General features: G+C 39.8%; 1 protein-coding gene across 7 annotated transcripts in view; it reads left to right on the top strand.

Annotated features, from left to right (window-relative positions):
• The window catches only part of PTPRG (protein tyrosine phosphatase receptor type G), a 786,384-nt gene that overhangs the window by 436,729 nt on the left and 322,929 nt on the right, over positions 1–26,726 (top strand). For all 7 annotated transcript variants that reach the window (XM_006062977.4, XM_006062979.4, XM_025272603.3 and 4 more), the window contains 2 exons: positions 5,288–5,467; positions 20,029–20,177. In XM_006062977.4, coding sequence (XP_006063039.1) covers positions 5,288–5,467; positions 20,029–20,177 — 329 coding nt within the window. The remainder of the gene's footprint in view (positions 1–5,287; positions 5,468–20,028; positions 20,178–26,726) is intronic.

Here is a 26,726-nt window from a genome sequence, read left to right as displayed (position 1 = left end):
ACAATAAGCACAGCATTATCTGTAAATCAGTATCCATCTCCTTCATCCACTAGGCCATAGAGCTACCCCCAAATATGTAACAGTAAAGTCAGTAAAATCTAGATATTAAAATGTAGCCCACTTAACAACACTTAGGTTTTATTTGCTTTCTGTGAGTTTCATAAATATGTCTTCCTCTTTCTTCCAACCTTTATTCAGAACTCATGGGTTTTCTGACTAATTTCCATGTTTGGTTCCATTATTCAGTCTCAAATACCACATTGCAGTTTTGGTCTCGGCTCCTAAATCTTCTTTGGTCTGTGACAGTTTTTTATTGTCTTTCCTTGCTTGTCATTACCTCAAGGTTTTTAAAGGACTATTGGCCAAGTGTTTTGTAGAATGTTCCGTTCTTCAGTTTGGGTTTGTCTGATGTTTTCCTCATCATGGGGGTTATGGATTTTTAAAAAAGAATCCAAGAGTGGTTCTGTACCCTTCTTACCACATCCTAACAGGATGTGCATGATAATCCGTGATACCGAAGGTGGGGTTGACCTCCACCACTTGGCTGAGATGGTATTTACCAGGCTTCTTCATTGAGAAGTTGCCTTCCCCCCCCTTTTCTGCCTTATTCTTGGGAAGCTAGTCCCTAAATGCAGCAGGTGCTAGGATTAAACTTCACTTCCTGAAGGGGTCAGCTGTACTTCTGACTCTTGTCCTCTGCCCATGTGGGAAGCACTTGGACCTAGTAAATTTCTCTGCACTTCTGATGTAAATTTCTCTCCATCAAGTGTCTGTCCTCTCTCCCTGTGTAGCGCTTAATGCCTGCCTCCACCTACCTTAGTCCTTGCTTGGGTGCACAGTTATTTCCTTCATTATATATGGTTGGGTTCTTGAGGGATTGCTATGTATTTTATAACACAGTAACAGTGGCAATAATCACACCAGCCACCACGTACTGAGTTTCTATTGTTTTTTTTCTTATCCTGAGTATCTTCTGTGGATTATCTCATCTGATCCTCGTAACCAGCGTTTGAAGTCAAATCACTGATGTTCCCCGTTCGTTGTACAGATGAGCTGACAGAGGCATCCGTCGCATCTCCACCCCGCAACCACCATTTCTTAGCACTGAGCCTGGTACTGAGCATTTGTTGAGTCAGTGTTGAAGTGACTTTGGTGATGAAGTAATGAGCAAGACTAAGTTTCCTACTTGATTGACCTTTGATTAGAGAGCTCTGCTAAAGTGTAGAAAAAATGAGCATCTTGAGAATAATCGTTTCCCAAAAGGTTTAGAAAGCAAAATTTTATCCTTTCTTTTAAAAAACCTTAATTGCCATTGGTGGACTTGTTAAGTTTGCGCATAGATTCTATCCTGCATATCATGTCTTTGCTGATACAGTGTTACTGTATCACTGTTCAGATTAATGTAATGTCTTAATGAAGAAATGAGTGTTTACTTTGAAAGCTGACATCTTGAGTCCAGGAAATGAAGACTTAGGAAGAAATCAGCAGATAGAAGTGTAAAATTAAAACCCAAGTAATGACAGAGAACATGTCATAAGAAGACAGACCTATGGAAGATTGCTTAATGTCATCTTCCAATCTATGTGTTTGTTGTAAAAATATGTATACTAGGAGCTCATTGTCTATACGGTTCTATGCTAGACAGTAGAATCAAGTCACACAACGTAGAGAAGGAACCTGTTCTCATAGAGTAATGAACTGGTGGGGAAGCCAGATACTAAAGAGTAAATAATTACATTCATGATCAGACGTCCTTAGGAAAACAAGAACCCATTGCCAGGAAAATACAGAATCCTGTGCATTTCTCACGAAAGCCTCCTTGGCAAGGGGATATTTACACTAAGGTCAAACCTTCAGCCAGGAGTTTCAGATGTATTCATTGAATTTATTAAAAGGAAAATACTGGGAATTCCCTGGCAGTCCAGTGACTAAGACTCCACACGTCTACTGCATGGGGCATGGGTTTGAGTCCTGGTCAGGGAATTTAGATCTCCCTTGTGTCCAGCCAAAAAAAAGAAAATATTTTTCATTCTAGATTGAGGGAAAGTCACTGTTAAATTCCCTTGGTACTAATATGTTGGCAGTATGTCTCAATCAGAGCTAATTCATACTAGACTCTTAACAGGTGAACAGGGAGTTGCTCTTGGCAGCCAAGCTACCCTGAGGTTTCTACCTCTGAGCCCCATGCCTCCCCTTTTTGAGAAGATAGCCTTGCATATTAGATTGTCATGTCGGATGCTCTAAATAGGTCCAGCTGTTAAAAACGCAGATATTCTAAGAAAGAGTCAATAAGAGGAAACAAAAATGTACATGACTTTTCTTATTTTAGGTGGGTAATCCCAGACCTGAGAGAGGAAAGCTTCTTGCTAATTGTTTTCCCTCCTTCGGAACTAGGTTTCAGTTAACCACAGTGGTTTGGTTTGGTTTTGAGTCATGTTTTTAGCTTAAAGGCATTTACTCATAGTTTTGAAAAACAAAGCATTCAATGCTATGAGACTTGTGCATCTGGAAATGATTAATGATATAATTCTCAGTCCTTTATAAAGTGTCTGAACACTGAAGAGATTTATACAGTGTGGAACGGCGGTGGTGCTTCAGTGTGAGAATAGGTAATCGATACCTGCAAGCTTGGAAAAAGTGTTCTATTTCCTCCACTAATGACATAAGGGGTTTTTGCAAAGCAAGGGTGTCTGGAGCATGAAGCACTAAAGAAGAATTAATTTAAAATCTGAAGTGGAAGATCAGTTTCAATTAAAATTGCACTTGAGCAGATATTGGGTAGAAGTGTGAAAGCAAGCATGGTAGTTGGCTTAAATCTTCAGATTGTTACCAGTGAATAAATGAATCTCACTGATATGAACCCTAATTATATTTTTATAGAGTGCTAACTTATATTTCACCCATGTCTGGCAGGTTATGAGAAATAATGTGAATGGCAAGTATCTATCAGAGGTTACATAGTATTTTTTTTTATTATTAGTAGTAGGATAACTACCAGGTGTCTAGGTGTTTTTACAAATGATGACTTGTGTTCTTAGTTCTTTGGAGTCACTTGTGTTAGAATTGATTTTTTACCATGCATTTTTTTTCATTGAGTGTAATTTTATTGTAGTGAGTTTCTGAAAGACATTATATACATACATACACACACACACAATATTCTAACACTTTGGTTTCCATATTTCCAACATACAGGCCCAGTTGTAGCTTAGCTAGAATTAACATGGTGTTCAGCTATCAAATACATCAATGACACTTTATTCAATTTTTTAAGGAGTCTTTTTGGTATGTGGAAGAAAATGTAGAGCAAATAGGATAATTGGAGCCATTCCCGTCCACTTTCCTCTCCTTTTTTTCTTCAAGTGTATTGATGCAAGGTGAAACATACGCATGCACACTCTGTTCCTTCGTGACTCATCTCACACAGTCTTAGGGAATTTGACCAAGGGGTGACATGACATGAGGAAATAGTCCTTGATAATTCCTAATGTAGCTGGAATCCTACAGTAAAGGAAATGGTGATGCTAACTTTTTGCAGAAAGTCTTCTGGCACTTACAAGGAATTTTGAAACGTGACCTGAGGTCACTGAATCTTTGCCCATCAGTGAACATGTTCTTTCTGATAGTCTTTTATCTTAGTCTTTGGGATGTGGATTAGGGAAGAGGACCCAGGCATAGAGTGAGGCTGAGCTCTTTGCCAGACAGCAAGCATCTGAATCATTTTGGGGTCAGCTTTGTCAGTTACTCTTGCAGCCATGAAGCTTCCATTACTGTGGCTGAAAAGGTTTTTTGTGGTCACCCCTTTGTTCATGGTACCGCTGTTTGTATCTGCTGTGAGCTGTATCAGACTTAGGGGAATGGGGAAATCCATGGTCAGTGAGTGTGTGGTGGGTGTTGGGCACAGGTATCGACTCTTACTTGGTAGCAGGGAGACCTGAGATGTCCTCCTGTCTTCCATCATGCAAGGCTAAGTATGGAATGAGGCAGAAAGGAGTGGGTTCATGGATGAGTTGATCACCTAAAGTCACTTTGGCCATTCATCCTCTTTTATTTGATATGTGAAGAAATTTAAAGCTAAAAAAAAAACCTGCTAGGAATACAAGTATGTGTATATGTTTATTTATACACATACTAAACTGTATTGATTGAGAAGCCTAAGTTTTATCTTCTAATCATTATACAGTTATTATATGCTGCTATATATAAAATAGATAATTAAGAAGGACCTATGGTATAGCACTGGGAGGTACTCAATATTCTGTAATGACCTCTGTGCAAAAAGAATCTAAAAAAGAATATATATGTATATATATAATTGAATCAATTTGCAGTACACCTGAAATGAACACAACATTATAAATCAACTGTACTCCAATATAAAATAGAATATTGAAAAAATTATACCGTTTAGACCTATTCTGTATCTGGTTTTCAAACAAAAAATTTTTCTTAATCTCTCTAGTAAATGATGTTTTTTCTAGTTGACTACTGCTGCTTTGTCATGTCACGAAGGTTGTAAAATTTTCTCTCCCTATGCCTGCTTGACACTCATTAGGGTTATGCATGATAGCTGCATTCTCTTTGTCTATTTCCGTGGCATATGTCCCTCCAAAATGTTTATTTATATGAATGCTGAGTCCAGTCTTAAGGTAGCTTTGTATATCCCCAGCTCCTATGACAGAGAGGGGCTGAGAAAGAGAAGTGGGTGCCTTAATACATATGTGTTCAAACTGGGAAAAATCTCACGATTAGCCAAAGGAAAACCATATCCTATTGACTACATTGTTTGTAGTGACTCTCATCCCGTGTTGTGTTGCTTCTAATTTTTTTTCCAGTTCAGAAATTCCTAGATACATAACAAAAAGTTGTGTTTCATATAATGTTCACAATAGCAGAACATGTTAAATTGATGAAGGTGTTTTCTTGTGAATAAATGCTCTGTTTATTTTAGGAAAATTATTTTTAAAACAATTTTTTTTTAATGTGAATAACTCTGACAACCCTTCTGCTCAATTTTCTTAATTGGGTAACAGAAAAAAAAAAAAGCAAATATTTGATTACAAATCAAGAAGCAAAACTGTCTCAAGTAACATTTTTTTCTTACCTTTTCTTGCCCTACCCAGCAAGTGGCTTGGGCTGATAGCTTTCCAGTGGACTAACATCGTTAGGGTGGGGATACGTAGGACAGTGTATCTTGGCAGATGATGTGCTTGACTTGTGTGTGTCTTATTCATTCCATCCGTGCACTTTGAGCCACAGGAGTTGAAGTCTTGTTTTCTCTTAACAGGTGCCTACGGCCCTGAGTACTGGGTCACGTCCAGCGTCAGCTGTGGGGGCCGTCAGCAGTCGCCTATCGACATTTCAGACCAGCACGCACGCATCAGTGAGGAGTACCAGGACCTGCAACTTGATGGCTTCGACAACGAGTCTTCTAACAAAACCTGGATGAAAAACACAGGGAAAACAGGTACAGCGTCTTCTTTACCTGTCTGTAGGCCAGCGTGAAATGTTGCTGGTGTCTCTGGTCTGTACCTTAACCATGACTTGGTCCTTTAGTTGTGCACGTTCCTACAGAGAACGTATAGCTGAGTGAGAGCTCTGGAATTGACCCTTGGTTTAAGAACTGCTGCTTGCTGTGTGATTTTGGGCAACCTGCTAACAACTTTGTGCTTAAAGATTTTTTTTTTCAATGTGATAGGGTAAAAATATAAAGATAAAAACACATATGGATAATGAAATTGTATCAATCTCATAGAATTGTTAAAGATTTGAGTGGGTCAGTCCATGTAAAGTATATAGAATGAACTTTGAGACCTCTGTTCTAATATGGTGACCACTAGCCATATGTTAGCTATATTTAAATCTAAATTAATTAAAGCTCAGTAAGATTAAAATTTATTCCATGTATAGTTTTGTTTTTGTTTCCTGCCTTCTTAGGGTGTCTGTCTGCAATGTTGGAAAGCAGAGGAGACACACGTTCAGATCTTTGTATTTTGGGGGTAGAGGTGGGGGAATCACCTTTATTTTTTTCAGCTTTGTTAAGATATAGGGCTTCCCAGGTGGCGCTAGTGGTAAAGAATCCACCTGCCAGTGCAGGAAATGCAAGAGACATGTATTAGATCACTGGGTCAGGAAGGTCCCTGGAGTCAGAAATAGCAACCCACTACAGTATTCTTGCCTGGAAAATTCCTTGGACAGGGAAGTCTGGCAGGATATAATCCATGGGGCTGCAAAGAGTCAGACACAACTGCGTGCCTGCGCACACATTAAGATATAATTGGCATATAACATTTTGCCATTTCATTTTATTGGTCATTTCTTCTGCAGTGCAGAGCTTTTTATTTGGGTGAGTCTCATTTGTTTGGTTTTGCTTTTGTTGCTTATTCTCTTATCATATCCAAATTACCAATGACATGACCAATGTCAAGAAGCTTTTTCCCTATGTTTTCTTGTAGGAGTTTTATAGTCTCAAGTCTTACATTTACGTCTTTAATCCATTTCACGTTACTTTTCATGAGGGATGTAAGGTAGTGGTCCAGCTTCATTCTTGTATGTGAATGTCTCATTTTTCCAACACCATTTATTGATGAGGCTATCCTTTTCAAACCGTTGAGTATTCTTGGCTCTTTTGTTAATTATGAGCAAATATTCCTATGTGTGGGTTTATTTCTTAGAATCTAGATTTTATTACATTGGTTGATGTGTGGTTTTTTTTTTTATGCCAGTTCCATACCATTTTGATTATTGTAGCTTTGGAGTATCATTTGAAATCAAGAAGTGTAATGCCTCCAGCTTTGTTCTTCTTTCTAAGGATTCCTTTTCTTATTCAGGGTCTTTGGTGGTTTCATAGGAATTCTAGGATGGTTTTAACTTTTTCTATGAAATACGCCATTGGAATTTTGATAGGAATTTCAAAGAACCTATAGATGTCTTTGGGCAGTATTGTACTAGCCACGTTTCATGTTTAGTAGCCACATACAGCTAGTGGCTACCATAACAGCCTGCATGGTCAGAGAACATTCTATCATTACAGAAATTTCTACTAGACATCACTGTGCCAAATGCACAGATGGAAATGCATTTCTTATCTCCCTTGAGAATTTGATTTGTTAATATTTGTTTTGTATTATAATACAGATGAACACTGTCTTATCCCTTTGTGTATCAGACCAGCAGTTTGATCCTCTGGCTTCCTTTTACCTACCTCACCTTTCACTTAGGGTCCATGAATACGAAATACCACATTTTCAGAATTGCTAATGCAAAATGCTTCCCTCTTAATCACTACCATGCATATAACAGTTACAGATTGTTGATGGAAGTAGCAGAGATTGCCTTGCTGTGCCCCACTGTTTGATTTGAAAATAAATGTGTGGGTGTTATATTACATTTGTGCCTAGTGTTAACTGGGATTCTGTGGTGCCAAAGGTATTTTTTCTTATCTTATTTTTCTACTCTTATAACCCAACCCATTATAACTGACTCACTCTCTCTGTCTTTGAAACGATCCTTTTGTAACCAAGGATGTCAGTACAGAGCACTCGTAGCAATCCCTCCAGGAGCCTTGGCTGCCTGAAGCCCTCATGCGAAGCTAAAATGACTTCATTATCTGCCTTTTTGTCCCATTCATGTTGTGGGTCACTGAGTTGCCTTTAAAAAAAAAAAAATGTAAATGGCTGCACGTACAACTTTAGGGCTCTATTTTCTTTCTCTGAACCAGCATTTGTCAGAAATTTTTTTGTGGCTGATTGCTTTGGGTTGGTCTGACTTGATCTTAGAATTGTTTTCCACTCAACACAGTGGTTCCTGGCTTCGAGTTCTTTTTCATAATGTCCCCATAAAAAGGTCTTCGAGCATTATAGCAGGCTATCTTCCCCGGTACCTCGATTCATCCATTTGAGCATCTGCTCAGAACAAACTTGTATACTGGTGATATTATTTGTACACACCTTTTCACCTGCACCTTTCTACTCCCCGAGTTTAGATGGTGTGTTTATAGTTACAATTCAGATTTTCTCTAACAGTAGCTCTGCTTTGTGTTTCAAATGTGAGTGTCCTTTGGAGATCCGTGATGGGAATATTACCCTACAGACAGTCTGAATGTGGCGGACGAGAGCTTTGCTCTGCTGGGGTAATCAGATCTGGGGTTGAGTGCCACCTTGGTGCCACATTCCAGAAGCCTGCCAAAGGCAATTTGCTGGGCTCTCTGATACGGTTTTCTACTTGACTTGGAATGCTTGACAGCCTTCTGCAAAGATAACATGTTTCAGTGACAGCTTTCAGCTTGGTATCTCCAATGACAGGTTTTAGACAAGTGTAGGGTTCAATCAATGCAAGTTGATTCATGACCTTGGTCTTCCAGAAGCTGATTATCAATATCTGTCACTCTCCTGGCCTCCAGAGTGATCCACAAGTTGTTGCCTGTCTGTGGGCGCATGCGCCTGACTTTAGAGCACAGCCATCCAAATATGAACGCATCTGTCTCTGAAATTCAGAAGCACGGCTTTCTGAGAAGCAGAAATAAATCTTTGTTACTTCTCAAACTGTGCTTATGACTTCAAAATTTATGACATCACACTAGACAGGCTAATAGCCCATGAATAATCAATCTATGATCTTTTTTTTAAGTACCAACAATTTACAAAAAATTAATTTATTTATTTTAATTGGAGGCTAATTATTTTACAATACTTGGGTGATTTTTGCAATACATTGACATGAAATAGCCACGGGTGTACATGTGTCCCCCATCCTGAGCCCCCCTCCCACCTCCCTCCCCATCCCATCCCTCTGGGTTGTCCCAGTTCACCAGCTTTGAGTGCCCCGTTTCATACATCGAACTTGAACTGGTCATCTGTTTCACATATGGTAATATACATGCTTCAGTGCTCTTCTCTCAAATCATCCCACCCTTGTCTTCTCCCACAGAGTCCAAAAGTCTGTTCTTTTTATCTGTGTCTCATTTGCTCTCTTGCGTAAAAGGTTATCGTTACCATCTTTCTAAATTCCATATATTTGCGTTAATATACTGTATTGGTGTTTTTCTTTCTGACTTCACTCTGTATAATAGGCTTCAGTTTTATCCACCTCATTAGAACTCATTCAATTGTGTTCTTTTTAATAGCTGAGTAATATTCCATTGTGTATATGTATCACAACTTTCTTATCCATTTGTCTGCTGATGGACATCTAGGTTGTTTCCATGTCCTAGCTATTGTAAACAGTGCTGCGATGAACATTGGGGTATGCAGTGTTAAATGTAAACATCGAATTGTATCTTCTGTTCTCTTAAAAGAGTTTCAATGTATGTTTCTCTAGAAACTTGGGTGCCTGAAAACCTGTCTTGTTCTTTTTTTTTTTAAATATGCATGAACCTAGGAACAGCTTTATTCTCCTGTTCTTAAAATGCCAGATGAGTTCATAAATATTCCAGCATTTTTAGAGAAATGAGGATCCATTTGCCTTGTCTGTTATGTCTGGATCATATAAACTGAGCTGAACACAGTACAAATACAGGGCAGGATGCTGTGTATCTGAATTAACTGTCGGAGTTGATAATACCAACAGTGAATCATATTGATAGGCAAGCTGGATAATATTAGTTTAAAAAAGTACATATCATTGTACTTTAGTTTTATAAGATTTGACTGTTTGGAGAAACTGAATAGAGGGGACACAAGACCTCTATATTATTTCTTAGAACTACATGTGGATCTACAGTTATCAGGAAGATTAAAAGTTTAATTAAAAAAATTTTATATCATGAGCCACATTGTTGTTGTTATCATCATTCATTTTGGATCTAACTTTCTTGCCTAGATGCCAAAAAACCTTATTTTTCTTCAGTCATTAATTTTTGAGCCCCAAAAGTCTTTTCTTGAAACTTGCACTTCTACAAAATAAATTCAGGAAGAGATACTTATTTTTTCTGTTGGAAATTTACAGGTCACTTATCTGTAAAATAGACTGTCTTGTGGATATTAAAATATGAATACAGAAAGTTAATATTTAAAGTGGCCTGTTACATACAGACAGTAACTTTCCCATAAAACAGTTTTAATGTTCATATCTGTCTTAACCTGTGGAGAGGACCATATATATCCAATCCAGCATAATCAGTAGAGCAATGTGGTTGTCCCTAGTCCACTTCTCGAAAGTTGTCTAAAATATCTTTAGAAGTCAGATATCATCTCTCTGTTTCTTTCTGAACAGCCGTAACTCTCTATTGTGCCAGTTCTCATTTGATTTCATCTAAAGTTATTTCCCTTTCTTTCATTTTTGTAGAATGAAAAGATAATGCATTCAACAAGAACGTTTCAAGAGAATCTTGCTGTTCCTAGCATTAGCTTCTAACTAAATGATTGGAATTTAAGATGTAGATAGTGGTCCTGGTGTATGTTAATAAGCCATGGTCTCCTGCGAGTTTTAACTATTTGGAGGGTGTTTATTTTTCCACCTCTTTTTCTTTTACCTTACACTAAGGACAAAGAGTAAATACATTTGCCAAAATGCACATTACTACTGTTTTCGCACTTCATATTGGTTTGCTCTATTTTTTCTTTGCCTACATACTTTCTTATTTGTCTACATATACCTGACATAGATGGATTTAAAAAGTAGTTGTTAAATTCCTAGAAGTAGATCCACAATTGGGAAAGTCTGCATAGATAAATTGTGGAGGAACCATGTCCTAATATGTTGCTGAGCCCATATAATTCAGACAAAGATTAGGAGACTGTTGCATCTACTGTATTTCACCTAGTCCTTGGAGCTTTTATGATAAAGCAGTTCCATAAGAACCCACAGGTAAACTAAGTCTCAATGAACAGTCTCACCGCAGGCTGGTAGAAAGAGAAAAATACAATCTTAAAAACAACCTCACTCATTTCCACATGCTAGTTCCGTGGCTGATCACGTCACCTCAGCTCAGTGCGAGAGGAGCATTTGACGCTGCTTCTCTTTTTGCTCACATGGTAAGCCCCAGTCCACCCCCAGCCAAGCGAGTGTCTGACCAGAATGGACACTCTACATTCATTGCAGTTGCTGCTTGACCAACTGCTGCCTCCATGGTGCCCTGAAGAATCAGTGTTTTGAGCAAGGTTGATGGAGAAACTGACGCGAGCCTTACTTAGAGCCATCATTGGCTCCTGACAAGGTTTCCAGTGGTGATTTTCATGATGCTTGATTTCTGTCCAAATTCATGGACTTCTGTGCTCAGCCCTCGCTCAGGAGGGAGTTCCATAGTTTGAGCGTGACTGTCCAGGTGTCACATGCATAGAAAAGCCTTTAACAACTCTGAGATTGGTAAGGAATATTCTAGGAATTCTCTGTGTGCTTGTCTTCTTGACTCTCACTGTTTACGCTTCCTCTTCTTTCACTTTGTAATCTGTTTCTATCTGTTCATGAGTGTATCTCCACATGATTTTGTTTTTTTGTGGTTTCGCTCTCTCCCATCTTTTCTCTCACATCTCCCTGAATTTCCCCTCTCCTGTAAAAAGACTGGCTCTTGTCTGTTGGTCTGTCTTTACTCCCAGCTCCTAGCTTTGTCCCCTTTCTCTCCCTTCTTCCTGTTGTCCTTATAGCTAGTCGCAGATGAGAACCATGGTTTGAAAAGGGGTTTTCTTACTCTGTGTATGGAGTAGAGTGTCAAGCATTGATGGTGAAAATCTAAGTATGTCCTCATTTCAATAAAACCTCTATTCCTGGCATATTGATGTAGGATCGGTTTTTGGAACAAGTGAAAATACACAGTCATCTCCCAAGTCCGTGTTCTTAGGGTTTCCAGTTTGGCTTGATAAGAAACCGTTACTTATTTTTATTCTATCACCCACCACCCTATCGCAGTTATCTTAGTGATCCTTGATAGGTACTGAAGAGGGACCGGCTTTGGATCTTTTCCCCTGGATCACATTTTCTTCTTTAAGCTATGACTGTTATTTATGCCATTAATGAATTGGTCGTTTTGCTCACAAAGAGGCTGCCAAGCTTTCTGATTAGAAGCAGAGCATCTGCCAAGTAGACAGATGTTTGAAAGCATCTGGGTGTTCAGCAGCATTGACACTGGGCCTGCCTAAGCCTGTCTTTGTAACACCCTGCAGCACCTCTGGTTAGCTCAAGGTTGCCCAAAAAAGAAAATTTAAGTGAAATTTTAAAAAAAAGTCCGTTCTTCTTTGGGGCATGCTAAATGTGCTTTGGCTCTTTATTTTTTTAATTTTCCTATTTGAAATATCCAGATCCCTTATTATTTAGCCATTAAAAAGAGTGAAATAATGCCATTTGCAGCAACGTGGATGGAACTAGAGATTGTCATACTGAGTGAAGTAAGAGAGAGAAGGGGAACTATCATACGACATCCTTTATATGTGGAATTTAGAAAGAAATTTACAAAGGAACTTACAAAACAGAAACAGACTCACAGACTTGGAGAACGAACTTACAGTTGCAGGGGAGAGGGATAGTTAGGGAGTTGGGGATGACTGTGTACACATTGCTGTATTTTAAATGGATAACCAGCAAGGACCTACTGTATAACACAGAGAATCTGCTGAGTGTTACACGGCAGCCTGGATGGAAGGGGAATTTGGGGGAGAACAGATAACATGTGTACGTATGGCTGAGTGCCTTCACTGTTCATCTGAAATTATCACAACATTGTTAATCGGCTATACTCCAATACAACATAAGAAGTTTTTTAAAAAATCAAATATCCAGATTCTTGGATTCTTGTCAGCCTGTTAGTGTTCAGTCTTGCCTGAACCCTGAAATTCCAGTTGGAGCTATTTCCCTAGGTCTCTCTTTGCAAGACACACTATAAGCTCTGTTTCCTGCCTGCCAAGCTCCACATCCTTTCTGTTATTCCCACAGCCCTAGCTCAGGTAGTAGCAGCTATCTTCTGGGTAAACTGAAGCTTAATTTACCAGTTACAGAATGGGCAAACCAGCGCTTTGTTATATAACTAGACACTAGACTTTGAACTTGGAGGGTACTTTTTAAAGTCCACTTTTCTGTTTTAGGGCAAAGAACCTACTGGGTTGTCATCCAACATATTTTATGATTAAAGGGTCAACTATTCTGCCTTGTCCATCTTGCTTAGTTTCAGTTCAGTTCAGAAGCTCAGTCATGTCCAACTCTGCGACCCCATGGACTACAGCACGCCAGGCCTCCCTGTCCATCGCCAACTCCCAGAGTTTACTAAAATCCATGTCCATTGAGTCGGTGATGCATCCAACCATCTCATCCTCTGTCGTCCCCTTCTCCTCCCGCCTTCAATCTTTCCCAGCATCAGGGTCTTTTCCAGTGAGTCAGTTCTTCGCATCAGGTGCTGGGGCCTGTTTTCCCTACCAACTATATACTCTGTGAAGGCTGGAGATAAAACCTCATTTAAAATCTTTCCTTTTCTTCCCAGAAGGTATAGGTAAATATTAGATAAAGTAAATGCTGGTGCCTATAAGGAAGTCAGTAGGTTAGCACTTGAGCTTGTGTGTGTTGACTTCCAGACCAGGGAGTTTCTCTTTTGACCAGGAGCCCCAAAGCATTCCCTGATGCACACTGGAATTGTGGGTGGTTGGGGGTCTCAGCATTAATGATCCAATAATGGTAGTCTTTCCCCATCTTGCAGTGTTGAAAGCTGGTTGACAAGTGGTGGAGGTAAGATACTGAGGGGCTTATTTTCCTTCTCACATTGATTTTTAAAAAACTTTTGGCATTTGTTGCTATTTAGTCAGATTTTAGTGGGAATACTTGCTTTAGGCCAGCATTATTTAGACACATTGAGTATAATCTATTAACTGTTAATGGATGTCCTGCAAAGAATGCAGTGAATGCCTGGTCCTCGGTCACCCCGTCAAATTCGGAAAGTAATTCCTTATCCATGGTGTGACTCGTTATGTCTCCCCTGCCCCTATGCAGAGCATTTTTGCATTATGGGGAGCCCTGGACATAGGGGGAATCTATGAAAGCTGTGGATCCTCTTCCTGGAAGAACTGTTATAAACAGTAGTTATACAATGCCATCTATTTTTTAAATATAATCTTGAGGTATACAGTGTTATAATCTGACATCTGTGTACACTACAAGCTGATCAGCACCCCAAGTCTCATTACCATCAGTCACCTTATAATTGATTGCCTCCACACATTTCACACACCCCTGGTAACTGCTCCTCTGATCTCTGTATCTATGAGTTTATTTTCATTTTAGTTGGCTCATTTTGTGTGTATGTGTGTGTTTCCAGACATAACTGAAATAATGCACATCTGTCTTTCTCCTTCTGGCCTATTTCACTTAGAGCAATATCTTCAAAGTCCATTCATGTTGTTGCAAACGGCAAACTTTCTTTCTTTTTTGTGGCTGAGTAGTATTCCATTGTATATGCATACACCACGTTGTCTTTATCTGTTCGTCTCTCTGTGAGGCCTTAGGTTGTTTCTCTATCATGGCTGTTTTAAACATAGAGGTTCACTTACCTTTTCAAATAAGTTTTCATGTGTTTTGGATAAATGCCAAGTGGAATAGGTAGGTCAAATGACAGTTCTGTTCTTACTTATTCTTACTGTTTTCTATAGTGAAAAAATCCCCACCAACGGTGCCCAAAGTTTCTCTTTTGTCCACACCATTGCCAATACTTACTTCTTGTCTTTCTGGCGATAGCCATTCTAACAGGTGCGAGGTGATTTACACTGTGATTTTGTTTTGCATCTTCCTATTAATTAGTCATGTTGAACATCTTTGCGTGTACCTGTTGGTCATCTGTGTGTATTCTATGGAAAAATGTCTACTTAGATCCTGTACGTAATTTTCAATCGGATTGTTAGTCATATTGTCGTTGAATTCTGTGAGTTCTCTGTATTCACCCCTTAGTGGGTATACACATTGCAAGCACCTTCTCCCCTTTAATAGGTTGCCTTTTCTTTTCTTTTAAATTGTGTTTCCTTTTTTGAAAGATGTATATTTACTTGTTTTATGGCTGCACCGTGTCTTCACTGCTGTGTGAGCACTGTTCTATAGTTGCAGCTGGTGGGAGCTACTCTCGTTGCGGTGTGTGGGCTTCTCATGCAGCGGCTTGTCTGGTTGTAGAGTACAGGCTCTAGGCGCAAGGGCTTCAGCAGCTGTGACTCCCGGGCTCTAGGGCACAGTTTCAGTAGTTGCGGCATATAGGGTTAGTTGCTCTGCGGCATGTGGGATCTTCCCAGAATGCGGATTGAACCTGTGCCCCCTGCATTGGCAGGCGGATTCCTAACCAATGAGCCAACCAGGGAAGCCCCTGCTGTTTCATTTTGATGGTGGTTTCCTTCTCTGTGCAGAAGCTTTTCACTTTGATATATTCCCATTTGTTTATTTTTGCTTTTGTTTTTCTTGTCTTTATAGTCAGATCCAGAAATGAATGAGCAAGACCCATGTCAAAGAGTTTACCACCTATGTTTTCTTCTAGGAAGTTTATGGTTTTGGTCTTATATTCAGGTCTTTAATTCATTTTGAGTTAATTTTTGCATATGATATGAAATGGTAGTGTTCATTGTTTTGTATGTGACTGCCCAGTAAAATCCCATGGACGGAGGAGCCTGGTGGGCTGCAGTCCATGGGGTCCCGAACAGTCGGACACGACTGAGCGACTTCACTTTCACTTTTCACTTTCATGCATTGGAGAAGGAAATGGCAACCCCCTCCAGTGTTCTTGCCTGGAGGATCCCAGGGACGGGGGAGCCTGGTGGGCTGCCGTCTCTGGGGTCGCACGGAGTCGGATATGACTGAAGTGACTTAGCAGCAGCAGCGCAGTTTTCCCAACACCATTTGTTGAAAAGTCTATCCTCTTTCCATCATATGTTCTTTGCTTCTTGTAAATTAATTGCCCATATATGTATGGATTTATTTCTGGGCGCTTACAATGCCATCTTCACGCAGTAATGTGGTGAATGAATTACTCTTCTGGGCATTCACCCTATGTCAACTATTGTGATCCCACAACAAACTTGTGAAGTTGCTGTTGTATTATTCCAGTTTTACAGAATAGGAACTGAAGCACCCAGAATTGCAGTAACTTTGTCAAAACTGGGTAATGGCAGGTCTAGGACTGAAATCCAGACCCAAGTGGCTCCAGAGTCCAACTCCATTTACGTCCCCATGCTCAGAAATTTACTTCCTGTTTCAGGAGGGCATAGATGCCCAAATCTGTGAGTAGCTGTTGCTATGGACTTGGGACTCCAGGTTAAGGATTCTGAATTTGAAACCTGTATCATCTTCTACTTCCTCCATCATTCTGCTTTGACTTCATCAAAATACATGTTAGCAGTTGAACAGCCAGAGGACCTCGTTCTGTAAGTCCACTCCTAGGTAACTTACCTGCCTCCTCATCCTCTTCCTAGCCCATCTTTCTCCAGTCTTTAGCTGTTGCTTGCTAACCTCTTTCTTGCTTGCTACCTTCTTAAATGTCGCCTTACCCAGATTCACTTTTTTGTGCTATTGTTTTAAAATTTAAATTAAAATGTACTTGTTTATTATTATCATAGTTTGATTTACCTGTCATACTATAGTACTGTTTTTCAGTTGACTCCCTTCATTTTAATTAAAATGAATTGATTTTAAAACAAAACATTTTATCAACACCTTAATGCAAAAACCCGTGCTATTTGACATGTGATAGACGTATGTAAAAAATTATGCCTATAAGCTGTGAAAGTAAATCAAAGGTACCAGTGTTATTATGTTCTAGCTTAAATACTTCTTGTAAAAGGGGGAAATGAATGAGTATCATTTGAAGTGTGGAGTGCATATTAGACATCAAATTGAGATTATCTTTTCCATTGATAATCCCAAAAGAATAAAAATAATGGAAATGTGTTTTTTACTCGATGTTATAGTAAATTCCAAGCAGGTGCTCAGCACTTAACATCTCAAGTATTTGGGCCACATCTACCTTTGGTGTTTGTTGTTTCTGCTCAAGGACACAGTTTTGTTTTGTGGGAAAAACAGTATTGCTTTAGAGTGGAACTCTGTCTGAAAGTGAAAGTACAGGTGTGGTCACCCCTCTGCGCTGTGCATAGTTTGACAATAACCCACATTGACCGCGTACTTGCTGAATTGCTGGCACTGTGTTCAGCGCTTGCTGTGTGTGATTTCCTTCAAACAGCCAAACAGCCTCACCAGGTGGGCACTGTTAATGCCATTTGAGTAATGATGGAAACCGAGACACAGAGAAGTCAGATAACTTGCCCAAGGTCACCCAGCTTTTAAGTGGCAGAACAAGATCCTCACCCAGGTCTGTCTGTCCTCTGAGCTCGAGGCTCTTACCACATTCTGTGCTCTGCAGCAACTACCTCTGGTACATTTTGTTGTGAAGCAGAGCTGTGTTATCTGTGGTCGGCAGAAACTTGTTGCATGGTAGCTGGGCAAGTTCTCTCTTCCCAGTGTTCCGTGTAAACAAAAATGTAAGCCGTAAGCTGCTTTCGGAAGGTGGGGGCAGTACATGCTTGTAGCATGCTGTGTTCTCTACTGAGAGACACTGTAAAATGAAAAATGAGATTAGTGTTTCAGGTTGTACGGTTGCCTAATTATGCTTTTAATTATTCATGTAAAACAAGTAAAATGACCCCTGACAGAGACATAAATGATTTAGGTAAAATCAAATATTTATAAGATGCTGCTGAGTCCCTGGATGTATTGTAACAGATGCACTCCAAATGCTTTGCCTCCGTCCTTTGGATGCAAAATGGTAAGTATAGAATCTGTAACCGGCTGAGAGTCATCAACAGTGTTTAGGACACTACTGAGCTAATTCATAGATATTTTGGCTTTGGCACGCAGGTTCAAAATAATAGTTTGTCTTCTAAAAATATTATATCCTAGAGATCACCCACTCCAGTGTTCTTGCCTGGAGAATCCCAGGGACAGGGGAGCCTGGTGGGCTGCCATCTCTGGGGTTGCATAGAGTTGGATATGACTGAAGCGACTTAGCAGCAGCAGCAACAGAGATCACCAAATGACAATCCCCTCCTGCTTGTTCTTACGTTTTTTTAGTGGTTGGGAAAATTAAAAAAAAGAAAAAAGGAGAAGAATATTCCATAACCTGTGAAAATTATATCCAAATTGTAGTATGGATAAGTTTTTATTGGAACAAAGCCTTACCTGAGCATTTACTTACTGTGTTTCACTGCTTCTGTGTTATGAACACTGTTAAGTAGTTGAAAAGGAGCCATAGGACCCACCAATCCTTCAGTATGTCTTATCTTAACCTTTTACAGAAGAAGTTCGCCAACCCTTCTTCTAAACCATGTTAGCAGAAATAAAGGTGGAACAAAGCTGTAGCGTATTCAATCAGCCTAAGAAACACTTTTATTTCATCTTATCCTTTAATCTCCATTCTACTAATTGAATATTTTTCAGAAGTTGGAGGAAAACTGCCTTTTGAATGCAGTAAAAAGGAATTTACACAAACAGGTTTCCTTCACTTCCTTTTAGTGCTCCCTTAATATAGAGAAGTGCTGAAACTAATTATACTTGTTTTAGAAATGGGTCATTAGTTTAGTTTCTATCTTTTATAGAGACCTAATTTTCATGCAGGATTTCTCTCTAAGACTTGAACTGGGATCTCTTTAGGAAGAGCAGATGATGAGGATATGAAAGGTTTTCCCTGCCTTAAAAAAGCTTAACTTTTGATCACAAACCATTTAATATATTGGTTGGAACTTAATGTGTATTTAGCAGCCAATAAGTATTTGAATGAATGAATTCAGTTCAAACAACAAGGAGGGGGAAATATATGACTTACAAAATAAAATCTTTTTATCCACTTGGGTATTACATTCCTTTTGGAAAAATAATTTTTCTGCTAGTATAAGTCCATGTTTTTTGTTCTTGATTTTTCTTTTCCAGGTTTTAAGGAAGAGAGATGTGGTTTTGAAATTTAGGATTTGAATTGATTGACCTTTTTTCAGATGGGCTAAGCAAAAGTTTCTTAGAATTAAAAGAAATAGTAAAGTAAATCTACTAAAATGCAGTTATTTGAGTGACTTAATGAGAATTTTGACTACACTTTCCTGTACACCATATCAAATATGAACACATTCCCCAACCCTGGCTGTCTTCCCTTTATTGTTGCCTTAATATTGGTTTATTGTAGTCACTAACTCATATCCAACTCTTTATAACGCAATAGACTGTAGGCTGCCAGGCTTCTCTGTCCATGGGACTTCCCAGGCAAGGATGCTGGAGTGGGTTGCCGTTTCCTCATCCAGGGGATCTTCCTGACCCAGGGATTGAACCTGGATCTCCTGCATCGGCAGACAGATTTTTTACCACTGAAAAGCCCACCTTAGTATTTGTAGACCCTGCAAGTATTATTACTTGATACGTTGCCTAAGTTTTCTGATTGAAGAAACATGTCTTTTGCATCCAGCCTATGTGTATTTCCATCTCATTCCAGAGTGAATCTTGGGGTGGCACCAGGCGAAAGAAGTGGAAATGTGAGTCACTCAGCTGTGTCTGACTCTGCGATCCCATGGTCTGTAGCCTGCCAGGCTCCTCTGTCCGTGGGATTCTCCTGGCAGGAATACTGCAGTGCTTTGCCATTTCCTTCTCTAGGGGATCTTTCCAACCCAGGGATCGAACCCAGGTCTCCTGCACTGCAGGCAGATTCCTTACCAGCTGCGCCACTAGGGAAGCCCTAGGAATCAGTGTTTTAAGAAAGAGAAATAATTTTGATCATCAAGCAGGTTTAGGAGACCTGATTCAAAGCAACTTATTCTGTTATTGTCTGTGGTTTGTGTTTGTTTTTTCTTTTCCAACTATGAAATGGATAAATTCTGAGACCATTCCCTGGGAATTTTCAGAAGTTAGAGTCAACTGATTCTTGAGAGCATTCTTCACCTAGAATGTGCTAATGTGTGCAAACTGATGTTTTGGGTTTGCGTTTTAACAGGTACATGAGGAAATAATTCACATCGTATAACCATGAGCTTTTTTAACGTAGCAGAAGATATGTTTTCAGTTTGGCCTGGAAACTCATTGTTCACCCCCGCACCCTATTTTTCACAGTTGCCATCCTGCTGAAAGACGACTATTTTGTCAGCGGCGCTGGCCTGCCTGGCAGATTCAAAGCTGAGAAGGTGGAGTTTCACTGGGGCCACAGCAATGGGTCTGCCGGCTCTGAACACAGTGTCAACGGCAGGCGGTTTCCCGTGGAGGTGAGTGCAACCTTAGGCTTCAGGGACAGCTGGGTCTTGGGCCTTGGCGGTAATGGAGTGCTTTGTCTTTACCCCCAGACATTTTGCGTGTAAAACTTGTACCATTCTTTCCTTTGTGTCTGGAAATCCTACGTATACAGCATGACAGAGGATAGCTGTTCTCCAGTTTCTCATCTTTGTTTAATGGGCACAGCATACAGAAGTCACAAACATTGTGGTCTGAGTCGACTTAAACCCTTGGTGGATGATTTCAAACCCTTGGTTTTATTTGACCCCATTTCTTCTCTCTGTCCATTTCTGAAACCCTGCTTTCTAAAAGTGAAATTCTGTCTTCGTTTTGACCTTTTACAAAAGTGAAGGGGTAGTTGATTTGTGAATGGGAGTCTCAGAACCATCCCTCAACAGGGAAGATGCTTGAAAGGTTTGCGTGCTGCTGAAGAAGATGCTGTGGCCACTGGTCATATGACTCACTGTTACCTTTTTGGGATTAATGGTGTCATTTTGCCTCTATGTCTGTTTTCTCAGAGATCCATGCAGACGAAAGGGTGGGTGCGGTAGGTCATGTGTATCCTTTGGGTGAGAGAGGGAAGGAGCAGTTCTCCAAGCTCTTGTTTTAATCTTGGTGGGGACAACGCATCTGCTCCATTGCTAGCCTCATTTTTTTATATCTTTAATCACAGTCAGGATGTAAATATTCTTTCCTTGGGACAAGCGTATTTGTTGATTATTTGGATGCCCACATGGTAAGCTTTACAAATTTGTGAAAGAAGTAGGTAGGCTTGTACCCAAGCCTGTGACTGAACTCAAAACATGGAATGACAACTCTCTTAGTGTTTTATGACTTCAGTAATTCATGACCTACTTGGGTCATCTGATGAATACTTTTAGTCCTTCTCCATAGAGAAAAAATATAAATGTGTACACACACATATTTGCTCGTTATCTGTAGGGTTTTGTCACTCACCCTCACTCCTCAAACCCATTCATGGGCCTTTTAGGTAACTTTGAAGCTTAGGTGAAAAATCTCTACAAGAGGTGGAAATGAATAGTATTTCTTTGCTTATACATGTTTATATTCACATACTGATTTGTCTCTTATCCATGATTGCTGGAGAAACCAGAGATCACCATTCTGAGAAAGTGCTGCCTATTTTTTGTTGTTGTTGTTAGAGCTGATGAATTCACAGTATTAAAAATTCTTTCTGCGTTAGCATTCCTCTATCATGGGACTTCCTGTCCTAGTCACATTAATGTTATGCCTTATGAGTAGGGTTTCTACTTAATGGGTTCTTTTTCTCCTTTTATGTTGAATGAATCATTTCTTAGAAATCTTAGCTTGATTTGTACTTAGAAAACTTGATTCCTAGAAGCCAAGTTGCATCAGGTTTTGAAGTTTGGGGTTTTTCTTTTGTTCCTGTTGGCCAGTTCGCATTGGCAGTGCAGCTGAAGGGAAAGTTTCTGTCCAGCCAGGTTTGTGCTAAAGCTTCTTTATCTTTGAATCAGGCTGCCATTTGTCTAGTTAATGTTGATCTGGACAAAAGACATGTACTTGAAAGTTTGGGAAACTTAATTTGGCAGCTGGCTTGGAAAAGACAAACTCTGAAAGAAAAAACTGGAGACTGCCTGCCTCATGCTGAAATCACATTTCCTAGTGCCTGTCTCTTCCTCCTGTTTGATTCTGGAAAGATGAATAGATACATATTCTTTTGAAAATTTATTTCTTTAAATGAATTTTTTTTAACTCAAAAAGGTCCATGAAATTTAGAAACTAATTAGAAATGGCAGCTACAGTGCCCAGACTTACTTTTGGACCAAGCTCTTTGAATTTATTTCTTCTCAGTAATGTCAGATGGTAAGCTGCCTATATTAATTGGTTGCTTCATTGAAACCCATCTGGTTTCTAACTTGTTTTTCTTTTTAATGTGATAAATATGTTAAATTACTTAGTGGTTGTAGTTGGAGGAACTTGAATTTCAGAGATCAAAGGTAACGGGATCAAATTTAGTTGTAAAATATGCACAGAAATGTTGCTCATTTTTGCACAAGAATTAAATTGCTTTGAGCTCTTGATTAACACCAGCTCTTCCTGAGATTTTTATACTGTTTGAACATCTCAGACTTGGTTTATATCTTCCCACATAACTACACTGCTTTTCAAGATGTTAAAATGAAAGGGAGAAAATCATAATGTACCACATGGTAATTTATCAGCATTGGGGGTATTATTGGTCTTTTATAGAGAGCCAGAGAAGGAAGAGCCATTGTGGACGATTGGGCTGGGATTGGTCAGATACAGCATTGATACTCCACTGGAGATACCATCCTCCGCTTCAGAGGACATTAGGCGTTTTCCGGGGACACTTGTGGTTGTCGCCGTTGTGGGCAGTGGTGTGCTACCAGCATCTAATGGGCAGAGGCCAGGGATGATGCTGCACATCCCAATTCATAGGACAGCCCACTGTCACTATTGGGAGACTCTCGGGAAGAGAAAGCTGTGTGTGTAGTGGAATCCAGCCTTCCTTTACTTGTGTGGCATCATTTTAAGTAGATTTCACTAAAGAAGCCTCATGGCAGAGTTGTTCCATCCTCCTGCGGTTTTTAGAGAAGAAATTGCCTCTCTTGCCTCCTGGGTCAGAGTCTTGCCAGTCCGGGTTCCTTTAGATTCCATTTGGGATAAAGTCATGACCTTGAGTGTTTCCTGTTTCTTCAGTTGCCTCGGACCCAGCGCTGCAGGTTGGATTTTAAGTTTATGCCCCATGAGATTCTGGATCTGCTCCCTGAGGGTAAACTGCTACAAACCCAACCTTGGATGTTTTGCTGCTTCCCAGGAATTCTTTGAGGTCATCTGCAACAACCTTGTACACATTCAGAAATTAAACCTCTCCGTGTTTTCCTGGCTGAAATCCTGGACTCAGCCTTGTTGTTCCTACAGTTAAAAACATCCAGCCTAACAGAAGAAATAAATGTCCTTGTTAAAACAAAACAAAAGCCTTTCAATAGTGGCATTCTTTACAGCTCTGTTAAAATTAGAAAAGAAAGTCGAAATCAGATGACGAGGCTAGGAGACTAGACCCACTTTGGGTCCTCAGATGCACTTACCTCCTAGTATTCAGTTTTATCTCTTGTCTAGAAGCAGATTTGTCTGGAGTGCCTTCTGTCATGTGGATGCTGGGTTACAATGATGAGGCAGAGAGCCTTTTCATTGAGATAATTATACTCAAGTCACGACAGAGATATTGACCAAACACTCACATATACGGGTTTGTAATATTGGTTGTGAAACCATCTCTGAAGGAGAAGGGCATTTTGTCATGAGATGGAAGACATCGGTGGAGACAGGTATTTATTAAGAGGGAAGAGATTAACTGGAGCCTGCCCAAAGAACAGAGGTGTGCAAAGGCCCTGAGACAGGTGATACTTAATTACTTACAGGTACCTTTAAGCAATTAAGAGAGATCAGTTGGGGTTTTGATAGGATGATACCCTCCCCCAAACAGTGTTCACTCACTAATTTCTGAAACCTGTGAACTTATTTGTTACTTTGTCCAGCAAACGGGACTTTGCAGATGTGATTAAGCATCTTTAAAGTCAGAAGGTTTAAAATATTCCTATGATTAGAATAGGGGTTCTGTTTGAGTTTTTCTATGCTACTCCACTTTGTTTTATCTGTCCAATGAGTTATCTGTGATGGCTGTGTCCTGAATATCCTCACTACTCCATACTCATTCCCTGTTTTAAATAAAGGTTCATGTAGCACTAATAGGAATTGAATCATGCCGTGTTTTTGCTAATAACTGAAGTTGGAGTTAATGCAAAGAGAAACCTCCAGATGAAACCCTCTGAGAGCTCCATTAAGGTGGAGGTTCATTGCATGCTTATTTTCTGAGGTAATTAAAATCTTGTTTATTACAATAAGAGATTGTGGGAGTTGTTGATTCAGACTTATCGGTGCTTTATGAGTTGAAGTCTTCAATAAGCTTAAATGATCCAAATTGATTGTGTGTGCCCTTTCCAGTGAAACTCACAGCTGGTTCACTTCAGTTCAGTTTAGAGCATCTTAGCAAGTGAGTAGAAGCAAAGACATTTTTCCTAATACATACCATGCACACACTACCATATGGTGTGGGTCTGCAGGGCCTTAGCCGAAACCCTTGAGGCCAGATGTTTTAGAATTCAGTTTCTTTTTTAGAAAGGCATGATGGTGCATATGCCATATATATTTACAGAAGACACACAGTGGGGTCTGGGACTGTACCCCTTGAAGGCATTTATATTTCTGCAGCATGCAGATGAATATTCACACAAGTAGGAAATATCAATATTCTAAATAGCTTCATGTCTCTCCACCTCTGATTTTACTACTGAATTAGTTTTGCACCAAAGTTATAAATATCAATAATAACAACAACTTTGATCTCAGAAGCTTTGAGGTTTCGTAGTCACTGATAAAGGATTTATCAGACATTTAAAAAAATTGGTCCACAGTGTGGCCCTGGTTTATGTTCTCAAGAGTGTAGGTTATTTCCACCCATGACACAAGCACACACTAAATTCTTTGTCTCCCTGATGGGCTGTGTACATCTGGGTACCCCTCTCATCCTGCTCCCTGCTCTGCTCGGCCGTGATTCCATACAACATTCTTAGTCAAAGTTAGGTTTTGTCCAGGGGGCAAGAAGGTGCTAGTGTCAGCCTGACCTCAATGTGTGATTCAGTCCCATTTTAACGTTCTGTTTGAGGCTGCATTCTCCGTATCCACGTCTGTGGATGTTACCTGGACCTACTCTGTATTCATTCTTGTCCGCTCAACACCTACCTTTGTGCTTAGAGTCAGCCTGATGATTTTCCTTTCATTTTGTGAAATGAATCTTGTTTTTCCAGTGCTTCTGTCCTGTTCTGGTTGGATAGTTAGTTGACTTGCCTTAAACCCCTAGGTTATGTCCAGTAGCTCACATCTGCCTTCCTTCTCCCAGGTAAGATGCTAAAAACAACCTAAAGTGATTACAAGAAAAACAGTGACATCATGTACAAGTAAAAATGAATCCTAGTTAAGATTTTGGAGACATTGGAACCCAGATTCTCAAGTTCTAACACTACACTTCAGCCGGGGCACTTAGCATCCCAGAAGCTCAGCCGTGCCATCTGTAAGATGGGTGTGATAAGAGTGCACTTATGCTCTTGTGACACACACAGAGGCATCACACTCTGTCCCCGTCTCTCCACTCATACAAGCAAGGCAGCTACTGCATAACTCAGATGTGGACCAGTCCGGCTGGGGCTTGAACTGCCACGTCGAGTCCTAGCTACAAGTGTGAGAAGAGATTAAGTGGGCTGAAGGCAATTTGCCCATTACTCTTGTATGAATTTCTTTTTTTTTCTGCTGGAAATAAAGGTTGACATATGAAATGCCTTCTTGAAGCCTTACTGTATGCAATGGCATTCCAAAGGCTATTAGAAGTCCTCCATTGAGGAAATGTGTTTGAAAAGTGAAAGTGAAGTCGTTCAGTCGTGTCCAACTCTTTTCGACCCATGGACTGTAGCCTACCAGGCTCCTCTGTCCATGGAGTTTTCTAGGCAAGAGTACTGGTGTCGACTGCCATTTCCTTCTCCAGGGGATCTTCCTGACCCAGGGATCGAACACGGGTCTCCCACATTGCAGGCAGACACTTTACTGCCTGAGCCACCAGGGAAGTGGAAATGTGTTTACCTTTGTTTAAATTGGTATTTTTCTGAACTTATATAACTGCTGTCTCCCTCCTTTGTCAGTGTAAGTTAGGCATATCACTCTTGCGGAAATGAGGTTCATAACTTTCTCCTCTGCTCCCTCAGTCCATATTCCTTGTAAGAAGTTGAGTCCTCTTCAAATAAATGTTTTTTTGTTTGTTTGTTTTTGTTTTTTACTTTTATTTTATTTTTTTTAAATTTTATTTTATTTTTAAACTTGACATAATTGTATTAGTTTGATATTTGGCAAAACTAATACAAATAAATGTTTTCAGAGGACAGACAGGATGATTTGAATTTCTGTCATGTTGAAAACTATAAAACCAGCAAGGCTTGTTCCCAGAACAGTTGTTTAGTGTCTTTATAAACTCGATGCTATCTTGCTTCGTCATTACAGAAAACTAGCATTAAAGGGAGATTGAGACATTTTCTACTAAAAATAATTTTTGCAGTACCACCCTTTTTCTTTGGCCTTGCCTTGTTCTTAACGTAAATTCCTGCAGTTGTTACGGGTTCTTGGAAAAGGTGCTTTGTATGCAGAGCTTCCTCAGTCGGTGGAGCTCAGGACAGGGCCTGGTTTCCTTGTCTTCCCCATCCTGGAACATAGAAAGTGTTACAGAAATTGTTACCTGGTTGTCTACTGTTGGCTCTTCGGTGATGTGTCCAGTCCTGTTTTTCTTGAGTGGCTTCTACCACGTGGCAAGGGAATTGGTTGGACTTTTAGTAATGACTTTATTGAAATAAGGAGTCCATGAAATATTTAATTTTCATCTGGCTGATTTTCTTTTTTTTAATGCGTATGTCCCATGTTAATTGGATTTCTTTCCC

Source organism: Bubalus bubalis, chromosome 21 (assembly GCF_019923935.1).
Source record: "Bubalus bubalis isolate 160015118507 breed Murrah chromosome 21, NDDB_SH_1, whole genome shotgun sequence".
NCBI classification, from domain to species: domain Eukaryota; kingdom Metazoa; phylum Chordata; class Mammalia; order Artiodactyla; family Bovidae; genus Bubalus; species Bubalus bubalis.
This window is presented reverse-complemented; position numbering and strand designations above follow the sequence as displayed.